The 26,577-nt window shown below is 43.5% G+C and overlaps 1 protein-coding gene across 4 annotated transcripts in view; it reads left to right on the plus strand.

Annotated features, from left to right (window-relative positions):
- Nucleotides 1-26,577, plus strand: part of LOC134511030 (sodium channel protein type 5 subunit alpha-like) — a 222,399-nt gene that overhangs the window by 140,849 nt on the left and 54,973 nt on the right. For 3 of the 4 annotated variants that reach the window (XM_063324350.1, XM_063324347.1, XM_063324348.1), the window contains 2 exons: nt 6,774-7,244; nt 21,719-21,865. In XM_063324350.1, the coding sequence (XP_063180420.1) occupies nt 6,774-7,244; nt 21,719-21,865 (618 nt within the window). The remainder of the gene's footprint in view (nt 1-6,773; nt 7,245-21,718; nt 21,866-26,577) is intronic. The other variant, XM_063324349.1, reaches the window with a different exon arrangement.

Raw genomic sequence — 26,577 nt, forward strand, 5'->3', positions numbered from 1 at the left:
TAACACCACGTCTAAACGAGTCTTAAACACATCCAGGGATGGTGACTCCACCACCTCCCTGGGCAGCCTATTCCAGTGTCTGACCACTCTTTCTGTGAAGAATTTTTTCCTAGCTGATCTTGGGCAAGAAACATGAAGGAGATCAATCCTGCTCCAACCTGTGTTATCTCCCGCCTGCCCCTGGCCGCAAGGACCGCATGCCATACTTGTGGTATCATGATCATTTTTGACAGCGAGAATCACGAGAATGGCATTATGAGATTGACTACAGGATGAAGAGGAATTGGGCTGGGAGGATATAAGCTTCTTAACAAAGCACAAATAGCTGAAATAATAGAAAAGGGTATATAGAAAATAACTGATCATGTAAATTGCTTTTTGCAGGAGTAGTCTCTCTTGGTAAATTTTGCCCTGGGATGAAAACGTACAAAGGATTGGAAAATATACTTGCAAGGAAAGAAATAATCCTCCTGTAGCAGAGAGATGGACTAGATGACCTGTTACTGTGGGTCTCTGGCTTAAATTTAAATCTCACACTTCCTTGATGCAGTGAAAGCCCCTTTATGAGCAGTTTTTCTTTGCAGCTCCATGGATTTTGCTACAGTAAAGAAAATAAAATAATTGGTACATATTGTATTAGGTTTGCTAGAAGTCATCAAGGTCTCCGAAGAGAAAACCGCGTCTTTCCCATCTGCGATAGCCAAAGAACAGCGCAGATGTCCACTGCCATGAGAAAACAAATGGGAAGGAAGAAAATCAGTTTCTTCCACTGGTTAGAGAGTGCCTGAAGGGGTTCTTGCTGGTCTGTGTCTAACAGGCACTACCAGAGAAGTGGGTTTGAACAGGTTGAGGTGTATAGGTCCTGTTTTATCCACAAAAAAAAATATTAAATGAGTAGTTGATGATCCTGGCAGGTACGTCACCATGCTGCTCTGCCTGGGCTTTTCTATGCAGCTGAGTCACAGCAGTGACAATGTGATGCCACAGGGATGCAATTTGTTTTAGCTGCTTTCTTTTTTGCATGAAAGAATTCACTGATGGGGCACGTCTTCTGCTCTGGACCCTGTTGTTTTGGAAAAACCTGCTTATCTGGCTCCTAGGAGATTCCTCTCCCACAGAGAAGCACCCTCAGGTAATGCAGGTCCTTCATAGGTGCCCTCAGCTGTCCTTCATACCCTCCATCTCCCACAGTGGAGATTCCGGTACACATCTGCAGTCTGAATATCTTCAGTTGTTTGAAGGGTCCTTTGGACTTACGTTTCTTAGAGAGGTGGTGGAGGCCCCATCCCTGGAGACATTCAAGGCCAGGCTTGATGAGGCTCTGAGCAACCTGATCTAGTTAAAGATGTCCCTGCTCACTGCAGGGGGGTTGGACTAGATGACCTTTAAAGGTCCCTTCCAACCCAACGCATTCTATGATTCTTCTATGATTCTATGGTTCTATGACTTAAAAGCAAATAAGTGCTCATGAGAGCAGCTTCTGAACTGCTCTGCTTTATGAACCTCCCGCCTGAAAAGGTGATCCCATCTCTGACTCCATCCTACTAGGATCTGTCCTCTGTGGTCCAGGCAGATGAGAGCATCTAACTTTAGTTGCTGCTCAGTGTGAAGTTCAATAAACTTCATGCACAGAAAAGGACCAGGGGTTTGAAAATCCAACTCCCTTGCTTTGATGGCAGTGTGAGGTCAAGACCGTTTCCTCTACAGGAAAAGCCACACGGGTGAACTCATGTTAGATCCCCTGCAATCAAACAAGACCCGTAGCTGAGGACCTCACTTTGGAGATGACTTAACCGTGCCATTGAACTTTTGCGGGTGCAACATCATTCTCGCTCCTAACTGAATGAAATATAGAATTATTTTCAATCTGCTAAGAAATGGCCTTAGACTTTCCAGCGGGTTTTCAGCCTGTATTCAGCACAGCGTGTGACCCCAGTGAGAGTGCAGGGCAGTGAACACATTGCTGAATCGATTCACAGGAGAGCAGGAGGATTGCACGGGCTGGACGCTGTTAGACTGAATGACAGGTGGAAGGTTAAATACATAGATTTATATCCCTCCGTTTTTGCCAAATCAAGGTAAATACAAGAATGGAAGGGAAATGAGGGAGTAGCCACACGCTTTTGCTCCAAAAATATTTTAACTTTGGCAAGAGAGTTTGCAGACAGATATTTTTTAAGAGGGTTTGATCAGAAGGTGTCATCTGAAATTACACTCTCTGTTTTTGTACTGTGGTGGCCAAAACAAAAGGGGGTGATGGAGCTGAGGTGTTCAGGCTGCAACCCACCATGGCAGTATATGTGGCTCCCAGACTCCACCAGCAGCCCCTGCCTAGTGCTCCTTGGGGAGAAGGGGTCCTTCCAGCAGCCGGCTTTCTCCCCATGGCTGGGAAGCTAGGAATTAACTTCGCCACTTCATGCTTCTCTGCTCTTCGCTTGCTGTGACTGCAGAATAGGTGCAACACTTTGTGCAATGCCAGGCTTGTTACCTGTGTGCCGCAGCTCAGCTCTGCTCAGGATGGGGCTGAAGCATCCCGTGCTCTCCTCTCACCTGAGGAAGGCTGCCTAATTATAAGGGTGGGTTAGTTATAATGCTGGCCTGGAACATGGAGTACCAGACTGGCACCAAGATGGACTTTCTGGACACCTGTCTGGGTTTGACAAGTCATGGACGATGCTCTTAGTCATACGATTTAGTCTGAGGTAGTCCTTGGAGGAGCAGGGAGTTGGACTGGGTGATACTTATGAGTCCTTTCCAACTTGAGAAATTCTATGATTCTGTGTTAGCTATTTGGTCTGCATCAGTAAGTGGCGCAGGTCCCTCATAGGTGCCCTCAACTGTCCTTCCTATCCTCCATCTCCCGCAGTGGAGACGCTGGCTTTAATCTAGCTGTGAGATACGAAACCCAAGCTAGGCTAGGCTTCAGTAGGCACCGCCAGAGAGGGTTCAGCTCTTCAGCATCTCCTGGCATGTCAGACGGTCTCCATCATCTACAGACATCCTAGGAAAAGTCCTCCAGCTTAAGCAGCTGACATATGGCTGGAAGAGTCTGATCCTCTGTGCCTTGTAATGGCACGACCAGAGTCACTAGCTTTGGAAAGGCATTAAAAAGTGAGTTTTTTATTATTATAAAGAAGCCTATGAAAACATGCTGTATTGTCATTAGGGTAAATGCTTAATATCGTTATGCTAAAGGAGTTGGGATTTCTTTGAGTGCATCTGCCATCTGATTCTTAACCTCAAAGACCAAAACAGTGACCTGCTTTCAGAGACTGGCTGCTCGGTGTCACCAGAAAGCAGGTTTCTTTTTAAGGGGATCCATATGGATATACAAATCTGTCATTGCTTTTGAAAACTAAATTAGTCTTTAGTTTGCGTTTACTTAAACTGAAAGCATTGCGTTAGCAACCAGGAGGACTGGATATTATTAGTAACCTTTTACAGGAAATGCGGTGTGTCATGGGTTGAGCATATATTTTTCTGGAAAATGCAGTGTACAGTGAAATGGGGGGAATAAGCAAACATAAAGTGCTTATACCGCAGTTCACTCTATTTGAACGCCCAGCAATACACCTCTGAGGTTACCTGCTCATAAAGGGAGGAGGGAATGATATTTGAGATTTATTTTTGGCTAAAAGCATGAAGTGCAAATACCTTTTTTGTGCAAAATGTCATCTGCATTGCTGGGAAGTAAACAACATCGCCTTAATAATCCATGGTAAATAACAACACTAAGAAAGTTACCACCTATTATATACACCTGCAGGTGTATCTGGTTAAACTGATGTAACTGTAGTTTGACATACGAAATAAATACAGAAAAGTAAAACAAGGCATTTCAAACAAATTATTCTGTGAACAGCAGAATTCATTAACTATAGGATGAAATTCAGATGCAGGTAAGAAAATTTGGGTGCCTACATGGAGGTATTCATGTGTGAAGAAGGCGTCCGAGCTACCACTGCAGTCTGCAGAGATCTAGGGCTTGACTCAGTTTTGTCTGGCTCCACTGGGGATACTGTAGGGTATCCATCCTGGCCTCCACCCAGACTCGGATCTCCCATGATAGTGTGTGGTGTCGGCCAGTTGCCTCAGGATGACTCGGGCACGCAAGGGTCAGTTGGTACTAGACGACCACATATCGGCAGATGCAAGCAGCTCTAACGTGGTCACCTGTATTTGGTCAGGCTCTGTTGTCTACATGATGAATTTCTTTTGGTTGAAATGGGGCTTAGATGCCTCATTAGACACTCAAACTTTGGTGTTTAAGTCTGGAGGCAGCTGCCATCCTTGAAGCATGGTTGAGTTCCCTAAACACTACCAGTCTGTTGCCTGCTGCAATACCCTGTCATGCCCTGGTTGGATGATAGCTGGAGATTTAGGAGGACGCACATCTCCTGTAGGTCTGGTGCAGGCGTCTCAGATAACCTCAAACAACAGCAGACACCTCTGTTAAGGTAACTGAATCGAACCTTTAAAGTCCAGATGATTTTTATTCTGGATTTCTTTGTCCCCTCCCTTCCCCCAGCTCCTTCCCATGTCCATAAGTTGCCAGTTGGAAGGAGACACAAGTTTGTGGCTTGTTCCAAGCCTTGACTGCACAGGTGGCCTGGGCCGTGTCTCTTCTTTACCCACATGCTTACTTTCAGGATGCTTGTAGCAATGTTGTTATCTCTGAGACCTCATCCCTCTATCAAATTTTGTTGGAAATGGCTAAAGTGATTCTGCCAGTGCCTCCTTTACTGATGCATTCCCACTTGCTTGAGATTATATCCAGTACTCTGGTTATCAACTACCTGTTAGACGACATCGCTTGCAATACCTCTGAGTGGGATATGCAATGGAAGATTGATTCATGCCAGACCACCACAGTGATTAAGAGGAGACCCGCACAAGCTGTTAGTGATGCTCCAGTATGATGGACCGGCCAAGAAACAATTAGCTTTAATCTCCCTTTCCTTTAGAGCAGCGTAGTGCTCAGTGCAGCGATAGTTTATTCAGCAGTTCATAATGGACATGGGCATCTGCTGTGCTACCAACTGCTTTCCTTTGTAATCACAGTGATTGCAAAGAGTACTTTATAAAACAATCCTGACAGGACACTTCAAACGCCGTGTCACCAGAGTGATTAAGACCAGGCTAGTTTTCAAAATTCCAGCTCATATATTCTGAATATTTGAAATAAGGGGAAACAGGGTGGGGGGATAATAGCAAAAACTTGTGGCTCTTTGGTAAGGCCCAGTGCTCTTTATACTGTTTATTTTGGTCCGGTGGACTTTATCAATTTAAGATACCATCAGAAAGACAGAAGCCAGGGGACTTACAAGTATTTCTGGTAGCATCAAGAGATCACAGAGAAAGTATCTTCACAAAGTCCATTTTATTGCTCAAACGGCAGGAGTGCTGCAGCGCTGGTCTCTCCCTCGCAGTGCCACGGAGCTGGCACCCACCCACCTTGTACAGGCAGCAGATGAGTTGATACCAGGTAACTTTGTCCTGGTTTATTTTGGGTAAATATCTTTTAGCTGATATTGGTTTGAGTCACCTTTGCCTCATTCTAGTCATCCCAGGCATCTACCTCCGGTGTGAGCTTCTTGCTCTTGTCAATCCATCACGAAAGCTGTAATTTATTCCTTCTCAGGCCACAAGCAGGTGTAATGTCCCATACACAGCAGCTGGTGATCAGCCCGCAAGATGTATCACTGGGAACAGCCTTCTAGAAGGAACTGGTTTTATTTATGGGTTATAATTGCATATACTGGGCAGAAAAAAAATCCTAGAAGGTAAAAAAGACGTTTCAACCATCAAATATGTCACCCAAATGTGTAGTTGTGTCTGATCCTGCAGTGCACTACCAGAAAAGGCAGACTGTTCTGAAGTTGCAGGAACAAGAGGAAGCCAATTTATGGCCTCCAGTCACATTTGGATCTTCCCATACATCAGTGAAAATCTTCAAATAAGTTTTTCCTGACTAGCAGCAGCATTTCCAGGCCCAAGCCTGCTTTGGGGGTGAGCCCCGCACAGATTTAGCCACATTAATCCTGAGCGTGATGGCTTGTTTTTGCCTGGAGGGCAAAAGTTTTGAAACTGTATGACCTCTTGGGTGTTTATTCACAGTCACAATAGATTTTTTTCATGGCTCAGAGGATATTTAAATCAAGACTATCCGTGAAAATATATACAAATATTTAGAAATGTTTCCAAATATACTATTTGGTTTAAATGCCATGCATATGTACATCATTATATACGATGAAATATAAATAAAAATACTCACACTTAATAAAAACCAAAAAGGTCCTGAAAACATTCTTCTTATAGTCTTTTTCTACATGTAAGCAGTGCCTTTCTGGATGTCAGTAAGTCTTGCAATTAGTGATTTTCTCCAAGATGGAATACTGGCAATTACGGGAAATTCATTATACCACCACTTAGGAGAATACTTACACTATGTAGCTTCCAATGAAAATTTTATCCCATATTCTGTTTCTGAGCTTTGTCTTTTCTTTTTTGTGTTTTGGGATATTGGAGGGGGAAAGGGAATGTCAGAGTGTTATTGTCCGTGCTAAACTTCTGTACCTGAAATTGAAGTGTTCGGAAATATCTGCACTCCTTTTCCTAACGAAATCCCCTATAATTAGAGGGATTTCCATGAACAATGGTGGTGTTACAGTGGCACAGCTTAGATGAGACTCAGACCTTCCTGCTTCCAAGACCAAACATTTGTCCTCCACAATTAATCATTGATTTCCTTTTAACTTCATTGGTTTCAGGTGCTCAACCTGTTCCTTGCCTTGCTGCTAAGCTCTTTCAGCGCTGACAACCTCTCGGCACCAGATGAGGACGGGGAGATGAACAACCTCCAGCTTGCTTTTGCTCGGATCAACAGGGGTCTTCAGTACGTGAAACACGCCACCTGGAATTTTTGCTGCAATGTCCTCCGGCACCCCAAGACGACAGCTGAAAAGAAGGCGATGATGAAGCTTGCCGCCCAGAATACAGGTGCCCTTAATAATTGTGTGAACAGTCTCACAGCCGCTGAGCTTGGCAAAGAGATGGAGAACCACAAAGAGAACCACGCTGAGGATGGCATGAATAAAAACGGGGAGAAACACCTAGGAATTACAGATAACGATGATTTTATGACCAACCCTGACTTGTCCATTTGTGTTCCTATTGCTGTGGGAGAGTCGGATATCGAGGAGGAAGATGAGGAGCAGAGCACCTTTACCGAAATGGAGCAGGTAGGCAACTAAAATGTTTGCTTGTTGCAGCTTATTAAGAGGGCCTTTGTTCCCACCCTTGCTCTGGATCCATGGCTCATGATCCAAATGTCCTATGGCCTAATCCTGCCTTTGATATGTTGTTAACTTCAGAAGAAGTTACAGCTGCATATCCAAGAGCCAAATTCAGTCTCCAACAAGAGGCATTCCCTTTCTTTGTATTCTTTGTGCTTATCTAGATTAATTCTTCTAACCAGAGCAATTAAACCCTTTCTCACACAGGAGGCTGTTTGGTTTTTTTCTTTCAGCTGAATCATGGGAATGTTACAGAACAAATCTTAGGTCCCGTGACTATGACAGGGGATTTTCTCAGTGTGCAAAAATGGGCAGTGGCTTGGTTTGATTTGTGTAGCAAGAATTGAGGGCCAGGTAGTTCTCTTAGAAGTACAACAAGGCAAGGGCTGATATGACAAGGCACCACAGAAAGAGAGAAGATATGTGTTCAGACAGGGAAAATAGTTATTTGCCTGTTCTTTGGTGTGACATGGCAGATTTTCGTTTTCCCCAGAGCACCCTGTAGTAAAGGCTGAAAAATTCTGCGTAGTTCGAAGTGTCGGTGTAAAACAGAGAAGAAAAATCTTCGCGGGAACATTTTCCTTTCTCTCCTTCTCCCCCTTTCCCCTTTCTACCAGCTTTATCTCTTGGCTCCACACACCATACCTAGTTAATGTTTTCCAGACCCTCCAGCCTTGATCCAGCATCCTCTGACGCCGGCTGAGACCCGCAGAGTTCAGCAGGCACTGGATCAAAGCTCCTGTTTCAGATCCAGCTGTCAGGAGGGATCCCCCATCTCTCGGTTGAGGGGAGGAAAGTTTTGAAGCAAAACTGTCCTTAGAGAAGGGCCGTCCTAAAAACGCCCCAAGCAAGGACTCTGTGTCAGGAAGCGGGCACAAATCATCTCCTGAACATTAACTTCTGCCGCTCTGTTGCGGAAATCTTGTCAGTGTTAGTGCATCTGCTCACCAGCGAGTCTTGCACACTGATCGTCCCCTTGGGGAGCTGAACAGCAAGGGGTCAGAAACCTTTATCATCAGGTTCCACAGTCCAAATAGACACCTAGGTAACAAAACAAAAAAAAGCCTGAAATTATTGGTAAACACTTTTAGGGACTTTTTTTGTATCTGTTTTAAGGAATACTTTTATTGAAATGGCCTGTGGATCAGTGTGAGTGGCATGGATAATACCTATTTTTTTCTCTGAAGTCCTTCTCTATTCCCAGTGTTGTATTAGTTGAACCTACAAGCAGATACACTTGAAAAGTGAAATATGAATATAGTCTATGGGTTTCTCCGTATCAACCAATCTGCAAATACTGACTAGTATAAATGCGTTTAATAGCGTATAAATGTCTTTAATTCTGGAGTTTTGGTTTTGGTTTTTGTGGTTTTGTTTGGGTGTTTTTTTGCCTTTAAAGATGATACCCACACCTTTCTGCTACATCTGACAGAGGGTCACAGTCTTAAAAACTCTCAGATTTTTCCTTCGCAGTGCAAAGCAGAAGTTTGTTGACACTTTGCACGTAAGTGTCCATGAGGTCTGGAAGCGTGTGTGCGTGTGCGTTCATGCACACACGTGTGTGTGTGTTGCATGACTGTATTCCACCTTCCTCAAGAGAAGTGGCAACATTTACAATTGCAAGCTAAACTGCAGCATAGAGCGCAGAGGGTTTGGGATTTTTACGTCTTACCGTACCTTAAAAGTATAGAAACGCAGATTTCTGTTTAGCTGCACGATGTGTCCATGTAGGTGCTGGTGTGTATGTTAGTAGACAGAACAGGTAGCTGTCAATTTTATGCTGTACAGCAAGTAAATGTGGAATTGGACATTTAGTGAGATCTATTAGCATCATAAAGGAGAGAACTGATGTAGAAAAATAGGCATTGTAGCGAAATGGAACTATGAATAAAAGTTGATCTGAAGATATTATGAAAACTTCTTCAAATTGTTTCAACAATATGAAACATTATCGTATGTAACGTAAACATCAAGGATTCAGAGTGAAACAAAATAGGAGGAAAAAAAAAAACAGCAAGAGAATCCAAAATACTGTTTTCACCCTCTATCTTTTCATGAAATTTCATGAAATTAGAGGAACATTGTCACATTACCACAAGATATTTGTATTACAGTGAAATAATATGGTTCACTGCTGGCGTGTGCATTAAATAGAAGGCACGGAGTTGAGAAATGTATTCATTAGCCTTGTCACTAGTGTTTTCCGGGCTTTGACAAACAGCTGCTGCAGGTCACCGCTGTTCCCCCGTGCATAGCCCTGATCAATGGCTTTCAACCTTTGTCTGCAGGCCTGAGGGGTCTGCTGCTGAAAGGGTCCAGACACGAAGCGAGTTCATAAATCCAGCAAAGAATTTTATCAAATTTCCAGAGAGGAAAATGTGTGCGTGCAAGGGGGTTGCAACTCAAAGGCTCAAAATACATGGGCATAATAAACAAACAAAAATAGGAAGAAGCTCAACAGCAGAAATGATAATTGTGTGATGAGCTTTGCATTTGCTTTCCTGCAAAACCCTCATAAATTTGCACAGCTGTAAACGTCTCCGTAAGGAACAGAGCCATGAGAAAGCAGATCCCAAACGATTCAAAGATCTGTCATTTTTAACGGCGCCCATTCCAAAGACGTACGATCTCTGGACACACACACAAAAAAAAAACCCCACCTCTCTTGACCACCACCTAGGTTTCTGCAGAAGAAATTATTGCACCTGGAGGTCAATAAGAAATCCCAGCTCCCTGGATATAGAGTTGTGGGCGTTACAGGGGGCTAACCTGCGTATCAAGGGCAGCCCTGGGGAATAAACTTCCCCAGTCGCTCCTAGATGCTTTAATCCTGCGAGCTCCAACTCCGTGGGGGTCCTTACCTCCTTCCCTCCAGGATGGCCATGACCACCCCGGCAGCGCTCACAAGGGAGGAACAACGCGAACAAGAGCAAAATTTACATGATTGCACCGAAAGGGCACAATTACGGTGAAGTATCTTTCTGTGTGGAGGCCACCATACAGAAGCGAAACTACCAAGGGGACACTAAACATTCAAATCTATTCTAACTTTTCCCTAATTATAATCCATATTTTTACATATTTAAATATTTTAGCATGTACAACGAGAATGTGTATGTATATTTACTTCTGGGGAGAAGACAATGTACCCTGCTTCACTTTAAAGTTGTTGGCTGACCTGGAATTTAGCAGCCCTTTGGCAATATTGCCAGAACCTGCGTTCCTCCTCGTGCACGTAGTTTTTTGTGCAATAGCAGGGGAGAGGAGGCGAAAGGAGATGCATAAACAGGGCGTATATGTATGTATGCCTCTCAAGGGCATGGCTAGGTAAACCTACACAATCCTTACACGTCCTTTACGCTTTTCTGTCAGTTGAAGATCCTGGACCATATTCTGTTCATCGTGTTCGTGCATCGGTCCGGACTCATCCATCATGACGGAGAGGCTGAAGGGTCTTGGGGAGAACCGCAAAGTTGTTGATGCTGATGGGGTATTTTGAGGTGATGCTCAGCTGAGCTTACAGGTCCTGTACCAGAGACGGGCTCTTCCCAAGAAGTAACAAAACTGCTCAAAAGTAATCCTTTGAGGCGATGAGAACGCAGCAGTCTGAAATTTCAGATGATGAGAAACCCTTCTGTGACTGCACATTTTCCTCTGAGTAATAGAAATGTCTAAGTTTAAATTTCAGCTGCCATTTCTATTATCAAATCTTACGCTGGCAGCTGCCGTCTTCCTGAAAGCTACCAATTTGTGGCGCTGTCACTGAGAGGGTTTCGACGGAGCGAGCCCACCTGATAGTTTCTAAATCTCCTTTGATTACTGAGATGCAAGTGAGATGCTCTGCCGGCTCGGAGAGCCAGGAGACACGTGCCTGTAGCCCACACAGATGGTCGAGGGATCAGAAAGAAAAGCTGAACAATAAAAGTCAGCGCAGGGGCAAGAGGCTGGCAGAAGAGGAGAGAGGCTGAGGAAGGACCGCCTTGAACTTAATTCATTTGTCATTACTGTGTGTTGATGCCAGTCACTGCAACCTTCTAGCTTATGTCTTTATCTAACTCCCCCTCCTTGCCCTGCTCATAGTGCTGGGGAGGGCTCTCCCTGCCAGTCCACAAGATTTCTTCAGGATTTGATGATAACTTTAGCCTCATAAAGAGAACAAGAATAACTGTCTTCCATTTTTCCTCTGTCTTTGAGATGTATAATTTAAATATGGGTTGTCCTAGCAGGAAAACAGCTCCCAAAAGCTCAGCAGCAGCCACACTAGCATGCTGGCTGCATCTTCTCAAGGTTCTTTTGGGTTGTCATTTTGGCTTCCTAGATGATTGAAATGTGGAAATTAGTTTCTTGAACCTCCGTAGAATGTCCTGTAATTGCTTATAAAGAACGTCTTTTCATGTGTGACATCAACTTACAGTCTCCTAAAGGAGTAAGAAGCAGATTATGGGGACAGAGAGGTGATGGGACGTTTCGGTGTGCGCAATTCAGTCCCCCTGACGCAGTGGATTCTACCAGAATTTACCTGCAGTTTAACTACATCGACAGTTTCAGACATCAGAGGGGTTTGTACCGTTTACACTGGATATCTAAGTCCCAAGCTTAAATCTTCAAAATTCCTACTTTAGTAATGTTTAACCTCCAAGGTGCCCATAACTGTAGCCCAGAACAGTGTGCGCCTTTTTCTCAGTGACATCACTTTGTGGGTCAGAGGAATCCTGTGATTAACGGACTAAATGGAGGGTCCAGATGAGTGACGCTGGGTGTCCCAAATCAGTGCCCGAAGTCTGTGTCCTGCGCTTATACTGTTGAGCTCTGTCTTGTTTCTATTACCCCAGACGTCAGTGATGTCCAGGTCTTTCTGCACGCTATCCGGATCGTTTTCTGCATTGATGAGTTCCTACAGTCAGCAAATTTTATTAGTACAACCTAAGAAAATGGCTCTGCCATTTCCTCGTTGTTTGAGTCAGCCCGACAGGGTTGTTATTGCTTTCTCCCCTTTCTTAAATGTAATTACTACGTGTGCTGCCTTACTCAAATGACTGCCCTCGACTTGGTCTGTCTGTAGCGTGCCACTGAGAACATCGTCTCTGCCGTGGTGGCTAGTGGCTCTTGGCCACAGCAGTCTGAAAAGCATCTCAGATTCGCCGCCTCTGCAGTGACAAAGCCAGGCACGGATGCTGCTTTCCGCAGAGATAACACCTTTGTATTTTCACATGCAGCGCAGTGCCGAGCCAGCAGCACTTGCCTGCTTGTCTTCAGAAAATGCCATTATTGATTTGTTCCGACGGAGTGGCTAATTGGGTCATATGGAAAGTGCTGGCTGCCTGCTGCCGGGACGGAGCGCTTTGCAGCTTCTTACCCCTTCCTCGACAGCGGGCGCGACACGCCGTGGGAGCCCTGGCTGCCTTTCCGTGCGTGGCGACCAGGTCCCAGCTCCCACCGTGCCCAATTTGTGCCACCCTGGGATTGCCAAGCCGGCCGAGGGCTGGCCCGTCCTCTTGCCCGAGGCTTACCCCTGGCTGTGGAAATCCTTAAATAGCAGAGAGTTGTTGCTGTGCCTGCTAGGGCTCACCTTCCCGTGACCCGGCAGGGAATATTGCCCGCAGGAAGGGGACCACGTCTTTCACTGCCTCTCAGGTTTTCCCAGTTTCCCAGCTGCACTTCTCAGTGTGCTTTTCCAAGACCCCTCCAAGGCAGAGCAGCACCTCTGCGGTGATTTGCAAGAGGTGTGGGTCTGGATCTGCTGTACATTACCAGGATTTTGCACGCTGAATGAGTATTTATCGCTCCAGAGCATGCCTTGCTTTCTCAACCATATTCACATTTTTTTTCTCGACTTTTTTTTCTCCCCTCATGTATAACCTTGTCTGGGGTCCACCAAACGCATCTCCCAGGAAAACCAGGTTTCTAGACTTTAGATGATGCCTCTGTACACATCACCGATAGAGCTGGCTGCCACCGCAGTCTCTACTCACTCCTGCAGTTTCTATATTGCCCTGAACTGGATCAAACCCCAAGCTTTTATTCTCTTCTTCTCCATGTTTATTTCAGAATTACTGACTCGTTTTATTTCATTTGACAAGGTGAAACTATTTCTGATGGCTTTTTTTTTTTTGCATGTTTCTACCACTAAGGGTTTCATAATTTTGAGGTCAGAGAGGGCCATAGGGATCATCATGGTTTAGCTTTCTCTGAACGCTGGGTCAAAGACTTCAACCACTAATTTCTGCGCAGAGCCCGTAAGTTTATTTTAGCCATGATACATCATTTGTAAGATAGAAAACAAGACTGAAATGTCTCAGGTAACAGAGAGTTCACCATCTGCATCTGGACGCACATCTGTTTCCTCTGCATACAGTGGAAATTTTACTGTACAATTTCAGTGCGTTACAGACCTGCTCCTAAACCTGAAGTGATTCTATAAAAGCCAATAGAGTTCTTCCAGTCTGACACAAGTGTAGCTGAAATTATTGAAAATTGCTATAAAAATGCCGGTGCATAAAGATTTTGATATAAAATTGTTTGTGACAATGTCTTATGCTCCTAATAATTCCAACGTCTATAAATCAGAGATACCATGAAGTCATGCGTTTATTTGACAGGGCGCATTAATTTCAGCCTTTCACTGCGGGAAATATACTTTATTGTCAAGAACCGTAATGCCCTTTCAAACAGTATTTATATTCTGTCTGTTTTCAGTTCCAGTCTGTGGGATACGTTCTCTCTCAGTGCCACTGGATAAAATATCTTTGAATTCTGTGGATGGCTCCCCAGTTCCTACTGGCAGGAGAGTGAGCCCACGTGTATACATGCATGCGGCACGCAATAAATCTTAGAGCATTCTTCTTGTCAGCTTTATTTGCGCCAATATTTTACTAATCATTAAGTAAGGTAGCAGGGTTTTTTCCTTATTATTACATACGTAGTTTTGCCTGGATTTCACCCTTTTTAAACTGTATGTTTTGCTTTGCGTTTCTTGCAAAATGCATAGATGTCAATTATTTGCTTATTATTTTTAGCAATAAAATAGAACATTGATGTAGTTACTGTCTTCGGAAGGGTAGCAGCAAGGCCATTAGAAAAAGAAAAAGGACTGTAAATCGCTGCAGCAGATTTAAAGCACCTAGGTCTTCATCTTTGCTTCTAGATATAGAAAGACATTTGTGTTTATTTTGTTTCCGTATGATGGGGCAGAAGAAGACTCTGTGTCTGGTCTCTGCTGACGTGATTAGAGCAGTCACACCGCAAAGAAAGGTTTTAGGGTACTTATTCAGTGCGCGGTGGCAGGGAAACGTATTTGTCCACAGCATAATGCCTAAGGTGGGGGAAACACAGGGAGCTGATGGAGGATAGAAAGAGGGGAGAGAAAAAAAAAAAAAAAAAGAGGAAAAAACCCCACCAAAAAAAGCGCCTGGCATTGAAAGAACCGATATCAGGCGTAGCGGAGTTGACAACATGCATTTGGACAAGTGCCCAGACCGTGGACTACACGTCAGTCACAGCTTACTGGGTGCCATTTCCCAGTATCCATATCCCTCCCTGGAGCAAAACGCTGCCCAGAAATGAGCATTTCTCACTGTTTCTCCCTTTGGTAAAGAAGATGCCGACATTTAACATTTTGGACGAAAAGAACAGCAGCCAGTTCCCCAGCGGCTCCTGTGCCAAGAGAGACAGTGTGTGAGCGCGTGTGTCGGGGGGTTGAAATTACTCCCATTAATTATGGTCCAAAATAGCAAAATTTAAAATAGTGGTTATTTTGTTGTTATTGCCTGTGATAATACGAGACTTCCTTAATGATCAAAATACCGACGCCTCATTTGGGTGAAAGGTTCCGGGTTATTTCAGGCACTTTCACTCACTGCACCTTGAGGCAAGCTTCCAAAATTTAAACTTCCATCAGAGGAGCCCATTAGTTTGAGTTCTTCACATTATACTGTGGAGAGATCCCTATTACCAAAAGAAACATAAAGTAGATTGTGATTAAACTTCAAAATGCAATTTAGCAGAAGGTATTAGCTTGAACTCTGAACAATGAACACTTATGAAACACTTTCACCGCCTATTTAAGCCTATTGAATTGATAACAGGCTAAATTAACTTTGGCAGTCCATCTTTTTGCCAAGTTCTCCCACTTAGACTAATTTTAAGAGTCAACCCTTGTAATAATGAATCTGTGTTTTATTATGGGCAGTGCGTTGCCCAGTGTGGGAAAAGATCTCAGGCCAGCAAGGCAGAAGCCATTAGAAAGAACGTGCCTTTCTCCTCCACGGTCAGAGTTCAAACGCTTAAAATGTTCTGGATGAATCCATGACAGAGCGCTGCTAAACTCCTGTTCCCCTCCTTGTGGGACGGCGTTTGGCAAAGCATCCAGCGCTTGTGCAGTGACCAGCCGTTAGTGGTTGTGATGATGTTTCTCTGGCGAAGTTTTAGTTCGCTTTTATTCAAAACGAAGGAAAATACCAGGGCAGGCTGGTTCCGGGGCAGATTTTGCTGTTAACAGCCCCTGCTGAGCAGCTGGTTTCTGGCCAGTCTTAGCCTTCAGCATTCTGAATTTTAAGGGCCGAGTTCTGGTATTTTTATCCAGCTAAGTACTCAGAGGTGCGTTATTTTTTAGAACAAGTACTGCACTTTGCTTCCAAATAGCCTACAACTTTTAGGGGGAAAAAAAATAATGTGTTTCTGAGGTGCACTAAGAGGACAAGTTCTGTGTTTAGCTACATAAGTGTAAATTCAAACTACAGTGGCATTAGCTCCGACAAATGACAGCTCAGTTGGAAACTCCTTTGGGACCTGTGGGCGTCCAAGTAGAGGGGCATCATTTCATCCACTGGTACATCCACTGGGAGCCGGGCAAGAGGCCTGTGCTGTTTCTGAACTCGGAGACTATTGTGTTTAACGTGTTTTGCCCGTGTTGCTCTTCTGCATGTCTGTGTTAGTGATTTGGGTTTTAATAAACGGGGTCACTGAAAAGGCTGGGTCACCAAGAAAAAGAAAAAAAATCCAGATGGATTCACGTGGCAAATACGGGCAGCACCTTCTAATTCTGACGTTTGACTGCTGCCTTTGCACCAGATTGTTTCTGGCTTTTGCATAGGCGAATGGGAGGGGCCTGAAAAACTGAACAAAAATCAGTCCGCTGAGCTAGCCCGATGTCTGGTTGTTTCTGCTGAAGTGGAATGATGGGCCAGGTGGCATAGGATGGAGAGTGGGGATGACCAGTCTCAAATAATCAGGTTTAGGCTTTCTCTTTCCTGTTTTCATACCTCATTCTTTGAGGAACTTGAAGGTCTTAAATTACGTACATGTGTAACCCTAAGGGAGGACTTCACACGCTTTACATCAGTATTTGCAAATGCTGTAGTCTGCTAATAAAATGCACTTGCAAAGGAAAACAGCGTAGCATGAGTCCCCTCTGTGTCTTAGTGATATCGTAGTGCTGTGGTGTGGTATCACTCCAGGTTTTCCTCTGATTTCTCATTAAATTGAGTAGCGGCAACTCTGCTTTACAGAAGCAATTCTTCAAAGCGGGTTAGAGAGATTCTTAAATGCGCACACTTAAAATTGACAGCTGCACACCAGCCCTTTTTTATTCCTGGCGGAATAAGTGATATTAATCTTCCCCTTCCCGTATTAAGGAAGCAAGGGGATTTTCCTGATGTGTTTGGTGATTTTTCTTCTCATGCTAAACGTGCAGAAATATAAGTCCACTGATTTTATTGGTGCTACAAGGATTTACATTTATTTGTTGAAGGAGAGAACCAAGATCATAAATGATCTGTTCTGGTAATAAGAACCCGCGATTCATTTCCCTGGTTCACGGTTATTTATTTCTCTCCCATTTTAGCTCTGATTTTTCAAGACTTTTCAGAAAGGCTGAATTCAGCATGTCTGAGAGTTGTCAGCCCGGCAGCTCTGCAGACTGTAGTCTCCTGTTTATTTTACACACGGAGCAGGTGCCACCCAGGCAGAAACGCAGGCTCGCCGTAGTTCAGCGGCGTCGCAATCTGCTTGCTTCCCCCCTCATGCAGAGGTAGGGCGTAAACAGTTCAGTTCTCACCATCATCTACTTCTTGGCTTCTTTGCAGAGGAAGGGATGCCAGTTACTAGATGCAAACTGTTGCTGAGAAAGGATGCCAATTGCTACCAGGCAGGGTAATTTTATGAAACCCATAGCTGTACGCAAGGAGGAACATAAACATCAACAATTACTCTACAGAGTAAACAGTCTTCTCGTAGCTATGTGTGTCACACTGCTAAACTGGGTTTACTGTAGATGAAAATCTCCTCAGACTCTTACTATGGTTTTTATATCCGAAAACTGGCTATAGGAAGCTTTGCAGGTTAAAATATGTTGTCATCTATTAAGGGACTAATTGCTGAGCTGCATTTCTCAAGGAGGCTCAATTTCATAGTGGCAGTCATCTATGAATGGCTAAAGCAGTGATATTTCTGTTGCCAGCATCCTTGCCTGCTGCTGATGCTTCCTCTGATGGGCGGCACCCCATGGGAAAAGGGAGTCCCACCTGTATGGCCAAGTGTGTGCAGACTTGTATGTGGGGGGACCCGGTCAAACCCCCACCGCTCTGAGTCTGCTCCTGGAAATGTCCTGACCAGCTCGTTCCTGGAAAGTGACTGAAGAACCTGGACGTCCCTGAGATCGCGTTAGCGTCTCAAAATTGGTTGTCAAAGAGACAGAGGGACGTATGAGCCCGGTGGGGAGCAGAGAAGATGTATAGGGTTGAAGCTTCCCGTTGCACTGTGGACTATGTAAAGGGCAGTTTGCATTTGCACTGGCTCACCAGAGACAGGGGATACCCTGTCCACCTCATAAAATAACTTAAATTAACTTTATTGTGCCAAATCCTTCATAATTCCTTGCTGGCTCTGCAGTGACAGTTGCAAGGCGGGTAGGGCTCCAGAGGCAATTCCCATTTCTTGCCTCCCCACCTGCCTGGGAGAGGAAGCTTCCTGCTATCACAGGCTTTGCACGTCGTCTTTCCCACAACAACTGTGGCCAGGGAATCAGGGAACAAATGTTACAAGCCAGGGTCATGATCTGGGGAGTGAGTGAAGCATCAGGAGAACCCATCCGAGCTGATCGCCGTCTGAAAGGCAGGTCCTGGGATCCTCTTTCTAAATTTGCTTGCACAGGATGGAAAAAATGATATTTCCATGGGGAAGGAGCAAAGCGAATCTGTGCTGATGACAGGTATTTGTCTTGTTTTGCCAACAGCAAGTCCTCTTTCCAGAGGAGCGGCATTTGCACTAATCCCCATTTGAGCCTGAAACAATTAGCCGATCTGTGCTTTTCAGAGGCAGGACGCAGTGTGGAGCCTTTGTATTTATTTGTGTCAGCAAACAAGTATGTGGGTCCGTGCACAAACACGCTTGAGATGGCACCCAGATTATGCTCTATTTTCAATCTGGTTGCTGTTTTTTCTGGTGCTACAACTGACCCGCAGCATGCAAGGGGACGACACTGCGTCCGTCCTCCTCCACGTGCTAATTACTGGTGCGGTGTTGGCAGATCGCCGCTTTTTAGGGCCCAGATCAGAGCAGAGGTGAGCAAACTTTTGGTTTACGCTTTAAAGGGGCTGAGGTCTGACCTGGGCTCCCAGCCCTCCGTTTCCATGCGCAAAGTTTTTGCATCGCTGGATGGTTTTCCTTTATAAATTATGAAAACAACCGAATCAATAAATATTAACATAATGTGTATTGCCTTGGCAACATGGCACAAAAATTAAAAACAAATTATATAAACCACCCACGGTGGGGAGCTTTGCAGGAGATAAACCTGCTGCCGTTGCTGCCAGAAGAACGAATCATCTGGAATCAGAATAAAAGCAAACAGTCCGAAGTTAAACAACGTAAACCAAAGGCACCGTTCCCCGGGCAGGTCTGTGCCGATCTTCGGGTGCTGTGTGGTGGCAATGAGGCTCTTGCATCCCAGGAGAGTGGCTTAGCAGGGCTGGCATCACTTGTTTGCAAAAACTCCGTTGGTTCCCTAACGCTCCTTTTGGGATCAATCTATACAACCAGATTGTCTTGAAGAGTCTATTCTTCTTAGGGATTTTTCTCCGGGATTTTTCTCCCACCTCATAAATTTGCAAGACAAGTGTGGAAACACATGGTGACAGACCAGATCGTTGTCCGAACACATGCGCCCATTTTCCCCATTGGATAATTTGACAGGATGTATTGCATCAGTTTTAATTAACGTTAACTCATCGAATGCTTGGTACCAGTAAGATTTCTGGGAAGTGGCTGGGTCCAGGTCTCCTGGAGTTTAGTCTCTTGGAAAGCGTTGCTAAGTCTTGGTACCACACAGAGGGGTTAGTAAATAGAGAATTGGTGTAAGTTTGGCATTTGACTCTAGCTTAGCGCTGTAATTTGCTTAACAACTTGAGTATTCGTCAGATCAACTGCGCTACACAGCCTGTTCCCGTACACTGCATAGTTTCTAATGAATCTGAGCGCACAACCTTTCTGCATAAATGAACTTGAGATGTCACCTCAGATTGCATTCCACTTTTAACATGAAACAATTGTTTCTGTTGTTTTAGCGCTATAACCAATATCACGCCATTAAGATTACTTGGTGCTGTGTCGTATGCACATTGCATTATAAAAAAACCCTTTTTATGGCTGAGTGCCTTACTTGCGCGTACTGTGCCTTCCACGTTAGCTTCTCCCCTGAATATTGCACTATTTCCAAAGATGCGCCTTAAAGAGTGTTACTTTTTGACAGGGGTGGAACTGTAACTCGATGATTATGGAGCAATCTCTGCCCTGTGAACATCAGTGCTAAACTGTGCCTAGAAATTGTATGTAATACATTCTTATGCAGAGGATACAGGCTTGGACGTGCGTAATTTAATTTATTAAAGTTAGAATATATTTTAGACCACATGCCCTCTGAAGCAGGAAACAAGTAATTTGATTTTAAATTAATTTGCTAGAAACACAGAACGACATTTGAGAGGGCTGGTACAAACCTGACAGTCCGAAAGCATTTATACGGAGAGCAATTTGCTTAACCAACTGCTTCCTTTGTGTCATCTGTTCTTTCAGATAGTTATATTTGGAATAAAGTGTTTTTCTGCTCCTGGTACCTCTTGAGGGACTTCCTGTGGTGATGTGGCTTTAGAACTGAGGCGGGCAGGCTGCGGCTCCCTGGGGAAGGGAAACTCACTTAATACACGAATAACGTTGAATGTCAGTCAAGCCAAGGGAAAAAAAAAGGTGGACAAGTGAAAGATAAATAGGTTTAAATAATTACTGTTGAAATCCTGTTATGCTTGTAATTTTTTTCTCAGCATGGAAGTCCTTCTGTAAGCAATTCAGCACAACCCTTTGAAACCAGCTACAGTTTTATTAATGTTTTAGTAGCAGCATTAGTAATGGCATGAACGATGGTAGTGCTGTGATGAGCTATGGAGTTTTCAGAGAAACCCCTGCCTTAGGTGAATCGATAAAGCCACACTGATTTACACCAGCGAAGAACCTGGGCCTCCAGATGTAGGGACCAACCCTGCAAACATCCTCTCCTCTGCCATTAGTCCTGGGAGTAATTCTAGAAAGCTCGGCAGCAACAATCATCACCCCAAGAAGAAGTGGCTGGATTTAATGGCACCACTCATATAAGCAAGCACTGGGTCTAGTCAGATGTGTTTGCAGGAAAAAAAAAAAATATTGGTCTGATTCCAGAGTCCATCCCTTTTTAGTGAAGTACTTAAGAATACACTCTCCTTTCAAGCTGCGGTTAAGTCCCGTTGGCATCAGTGGGTGCAAAGTAGTCTGAAGTGTTTTGCTGAATAGGAGCTGTGTACGTTTACGTGTTTACCTGCAGTTTTTCCACATCTGCTTTTAGGTACCTTTTATCTCTTCCTGTGAACTTCGGTTTTCCTCCCCTTCAATGTGTATCTTGTCTCCCCTGGGTGTTTTTTCCGCACTGTTTCAAGCAGACGCATAGCACAGCACTGGGTATGGCACTCCTGCCTTCCTCCAGCTGTAACACTGAGTATCGTCGTGACCCCAGGGTACACCCCTCGGTTATTCCCCTGAACTGCAGACACCTTTCTGTGCGCCTCGGATGACTGGAGAAAGCTTGTGTCTCAAAAACCAGACTCAAAATAGAGGTTGGAAGGGAATTTCCTTCTGCCCCAGCGACAACAGCTCAGAAAAAAAGTTGGCCTATTTGTATTTCCATTTTCTACAGCCAGGTATCTTGACATATACAGTTGCTAAATCTCAAAAGTTGCAGCATAAGCTTGTGTTATCTTGTTTCTTGCCATTTTCCTTAAGATGACGTTCCCTGACAAGTATAGTCCAGGTTATTTTCTCTTCTAGCTGGGGAGATCTCCTTAAGAAATAAGCATGCTATGAAAGAAAAAGAAAATAAACCCATCTAGGATTATTTCCAGCAGGAAAAACAGCTGCAGCTGAGGGGGCAGCGATGCCAAAGCCCAGGCGTCCGGAGTCAGAACTCTGAGATTTGTGAAGAGTTAAGTGAGTTGCACGTGGATAAGCAGTTGAAGGCTGAGCCACCACCTCCAGTAGGGCAAAAAGAGGTAACAGAAACAACTTTCCTACCTGATACTGCATGCAACCCATTGCACCATCTCCGTAGTGCATGTCACCGATTTATGTGGGGTTTATGGCTTGTAAAAATACATGTTTGTCAAGTGGTAGGAAAGCAATAGTACGTAGTAGGTATTACAGTCTTAGTGAAGAAGAGAGAGGATTTTGTTGTTATAAAAATAATTTGAAAGCTTGGAAAATGTGCATTATAAATTAAGATGAGATTCCAAGAGGCTTTGGGGAAAAAAAAAACAAAACAAAACAAACAAAAAAAAAACACAACAAAAAAACCCAAACCACAAAACCATCTATAATGTTACTATCTTATTTTAGGAGCAAATATGTGTGTGCTTTCCCACTGAAAAGTGGCTCTAAGGATGGCATCTGCTGACTTGGCAGATCCGCACGCTGAGTTCACTGGAGGGCATCTGCTATCTGTCACAGATTGCCATTTCTTTTCGGGTTAGCACATAGACGCAAGAAAGGTGCAACAGTTTAAGTGGCTGATATGAAGATGCGAACTAACTAGTAAGCCTTGGTATCATTCACTTGATGTTTGACAAAGTGCAGCTCGCTCATTGTTTCTTGATGTGTACACACTGACATTTATTTTCAATTTGTAGCATTATGTTGTCCTTATAAACATGAATACCAAAAATATATGTATTTGTACTGTACACTGAGTGACTCCAGGCTTTACATTTCCTGTATCCTACTTGCTGACTTGTTAGGGTTTTTTCCCATTCAGATTCAGCATTCTGTTGACATATAACTTTGCCTTTATTATTAGAAACTGATGGATACCTCTCTTTGAAATCAGGAACTGGAGGGATTGGGTGATGTCCTGGGAGTTTGGGGAACTCCATGGCTCCTTGAGATTGGAACCAGTGGTGGTTTGGGGGCACTGAATTAATGAAAGGGAAAGGATGACATAGTACCAACATGCATCACACCTCTCCCAATTCTGCTATGAAATTGCTGGCAAGTTGGTGCCCAGCAGGAGCAATCCCATGGAGAAACCTTGACAGGACAACAGGAAACAGACCCATCACAGAGCCAGAGTTCATCTTCTCCAGGCCTCCTTGTTTATATTGTAATAGGGGGTAGAATTTACTGGCTAAATGTAGACATCTGCATCTGAACTTGTCGTCTGAGGCCCCTTTATAGTCAATGAGGATCTGGAGCCAATGTAGTTGGGTAAATGTGTATCATCTCCAACCGAAATCAACATTTAAATTAGGTCAGATGAATCATCTTCTAAAAGAGCCTGTTTCTCTCCACTGACTATAAAGGGAGCTCAGGGTAACTAGATGAGTTGTGTGCTTAAGTGAGCTAAATTCCACTCACAGTAACCAGAAATCCTCTAGCCAAGAAGGATTTCTTTAAGGAGCAATCTTCCTTGCCAGAATACTTCTTGGCATATTGAACAACTTCTTCAGAAAGAAAAGGTCCTGAACTCAAGCAGACTCGCATATTTGATATGCCAGTCTCAGGAAAAAAATGTATATATATTTACCAAAGAAACCCAAAATTTTAAAATAATGAGATGAAGCATTATAACTAGGAGGAATTAGAAGACCATTTCAGGAACATTTCTCTCAGGGGATTAGGTATCCTCCGTGTTTAAATGTCTTTTGGAGATAAATAAACCCTGTGACCCTAACACGGAGGCTGGAAAACTATGTCCTTTGTTAGTGCTATAACAAAATGTCACGATAAAACAGGAACATTCTACCCTTGATATATTCAGCAACATCGTGATAAGGAAATAATCCCCATTTCCTCCCTCAACTTTCAAAGGGTCCTGGGACACAAATGTCACCTTTCTATAGTAGAGTATAATTGATTCTATTTGCGGCTGCTTAGAAAGAGGTGGAGGAATATGGCAATAATCCAGGGATGACTTGAAATCAAACGGAAGTTCACATGAGGCTATGAATGCCAACATGAAAGAGCAAAGCCCAAAGGATGCTATTTTTGAGGGCCAGATCTCGCGTGGACGTTACATACTTACAGTCCTCCTATTCAGAAGTAATCTTTGTGCCGGCACACAAAGACACATTAATCATCTTTTTGATGAACGTCCCAAGAACTTGCGACTAGCCAAATAAAGCCAGCAACTGCGAGGAAGTAGCTTAACAGATTTGGTATGCCCAAGAGGCAGGGCTTTGAGTGATTCAGTCAATAACAGGAAGCATTGAATGTGTTCTGAATAAAACACTGTTGATGTCAGGAAAGGATACCATTATATGATTAAAAATTCATCCTATATAAATCAGCTGAAAGACACGAGAGCAATAAAATCATTGACGTTACAGGTGGATAAGACCTCAGAGAACAAGCAGGTTGATTTCTATGCCAAAATGCTGTCCCATAAAATATTTTGTACAGCTTTGTGGAATCTACTTTTAAACGTATCAGGCAACTTAGATTTCTTCATTTACCAAAGGGAACAATTCACTTGCTTAGAAAAAATCTCATGGCTGAGTATATTACCTTAGCAACCATCCCTCTTTTTTTTCTTTTTTTCCTTTCAAAGTATCATTTCATTACTCTCTTTTACCAATTTTATCCATCATTGTCTTTTAATGAATTAATATCACTTAATTTAATAGGCTGTTGTTCGCTTCCTTTTGTCTTTGGCTTACCTCCTGAAATCACATGCCATTGTTCTTCCATTTCATTATTTCTTGTAAATGAGTATCTCTTCTGTGCCCTTTATTTGACTTTTTTTACCTCTTTCTTTGCAACTCCCTCAATTGTTCCTTTTTGGAGTTGTTTTGCCAAGAAGTAAGCACAATATTCCAGATACAACTTCCACAGAGGTAAAAAGAGAGGAAATAGCCTCTCATTATCTAGACAAGATACTTTCATATAGATTTTCTACATTGTTACATCCATAATTTTTTAATATTACTCCAGATTTCCAGGATTTCCATTGAAATTTTCCTGGAACTCTCTCATTTGTACTATTTTGAGTCAAGTCCCCTTTTGCTGTATTCTCTCCGCGTTTCACTTGTCTTTTCCTTTCTGCTTCCTTGGTTTCAATACTCTCTCCAATTTAATGTTATCAGATAACGCAAGGATTATATCGGACAGTACCTCGTCTATATCTTCAGTGAAGATAATGCTGACTCTAATCCCTACAGATCTCCTCCCCTGAAGACAAAGTTTATGTTACATTCGGGTCCTTAGGATGGCTTTTCTCCACACAGCAATGGGTGAATCCAAGCCAATTACAATTTATTTCAAAAGTAGACTTTTCTATAATAGACATCCAGGTATTTTCTTAAGGTTTATATATCGTACGTCAATTTGACAGATTAAGGCTGTGATCTTCATAGGTGAGGGAGAAAGGAAGGGAGATAAGAGAGTTAAGCCTTGAACAAACATCAAACTTTCAATGAGATTTCAGCATCTCACCACTAAAGGCTTTTTGAAAAACCCATTCAGATCAATTTGCCACTATTACAGTCACAAGCAGTGGGTGTGGAAGCCCTGTCTGGCTACTGAAAACAGCCGCTCCACCCAAAAACACATTAAAAACGAACCTCTGCAGCATGAATTCCTGCACTAGTGGGAGGTCTCCCAAAGGGGCTTGTGACAGGTCCCGTTGTCTCTGCCTGGTACACCTCCTCCACTCGCTTATTCCAAGAAAGAAAGAGGGGATTCTGTGTTGTCCTTTTTGCCATCTTTTGTCCTCTTTGCACCCCATTTGTGCACAGTACCCTTAGCAGACAGGAGAGCCACCTCACCGCCTTTACATCTCTCGGACATTTCACTCTGATAAAGCACTCTCCTTTTCTCCTCTGAGTCTTTATTTAATTCACTTTAATCACAGGCTATGCCAAGTGTTTAGTGATCTGTGATTCCCATGATTATTCTCTTTTCCTCTTCTCTAAGCTCAGTATTGTGTTTACTTACTGCTGCTCTCCTGGGCTGTTTCCAGTTTTCCATGAGCATCCACTATTGATTGCTAATGGTGTGTTAACTTGGCATTATCGGATCTCTTTGCGCCCTACAATGCACCTTGCCTGGATCTGCTGACTTACGTGTGTCTCGGGCTTTCTAGATATTTCCCCACTTACATTTGTATTAATCCTAACAGGCTCTCCCCCCTCTTTTTATTGATCCCCTTGTTGGATTCTTTTAAAAAGAGTTTGTTTTCTTAGGCAACTGAATTTTGGTTAGTTACATCTCCCTCATCAATTGTTGTTATGTCTCCAGCTCTTTTCTTTCCATTAGTGAGTTCATGAAAACCTTCTTAATCCCTTTAACCTTTTTGGCAAAGAGTAACCTTTGCTTCTTTCCTACAAGTTTTCCTAATCTTTCCCTCCTCTCTCATACATACGGTTCCTTCTTTCTCTAGTCCCAGTTTGGACCCTCAAACCTTTGTCTGGTGTTTTCTGAATCCGTGTTTGCTGCCTCTTCTTTGGAAGCTTTTCGGAGGAAATTCTGTCTGTTTTGTCTTGCACGTTCCCCGTCTCCCTTTGACGCTGATGGATTCTAATATTTTCTGAAAACCCCTCCTGATAAATAACTCTCAAGAATTCTTGATTCTTTAAGATGTTTTCCTTGTAGTCTATTATAATTGCATCGTATTGTGCTCTGTGAATTTCCTAACCTGTCTCTGCTAAATACAGCTCTCTCATTGACAATGCTATCGAGCTGACGTTGTTCTCACAGTTTTCTTTGATTTCTG

Source organism: Chroicocephalus ridibundus, chromosome 2 (genome assembly GCF_963924245.1).
Source record: "Chroicocephalus ridibundus chromosome 2, bChrRid1.1, whole genome shotgun sequence".
NCBI classification, from domain to species: domain Eukaryota; kingdom Metazoa; phylum Chordata; class Aves; order Charadriiformes; family Laridae; genus Chroicocephalus; species Chroicocephalus ridibundus.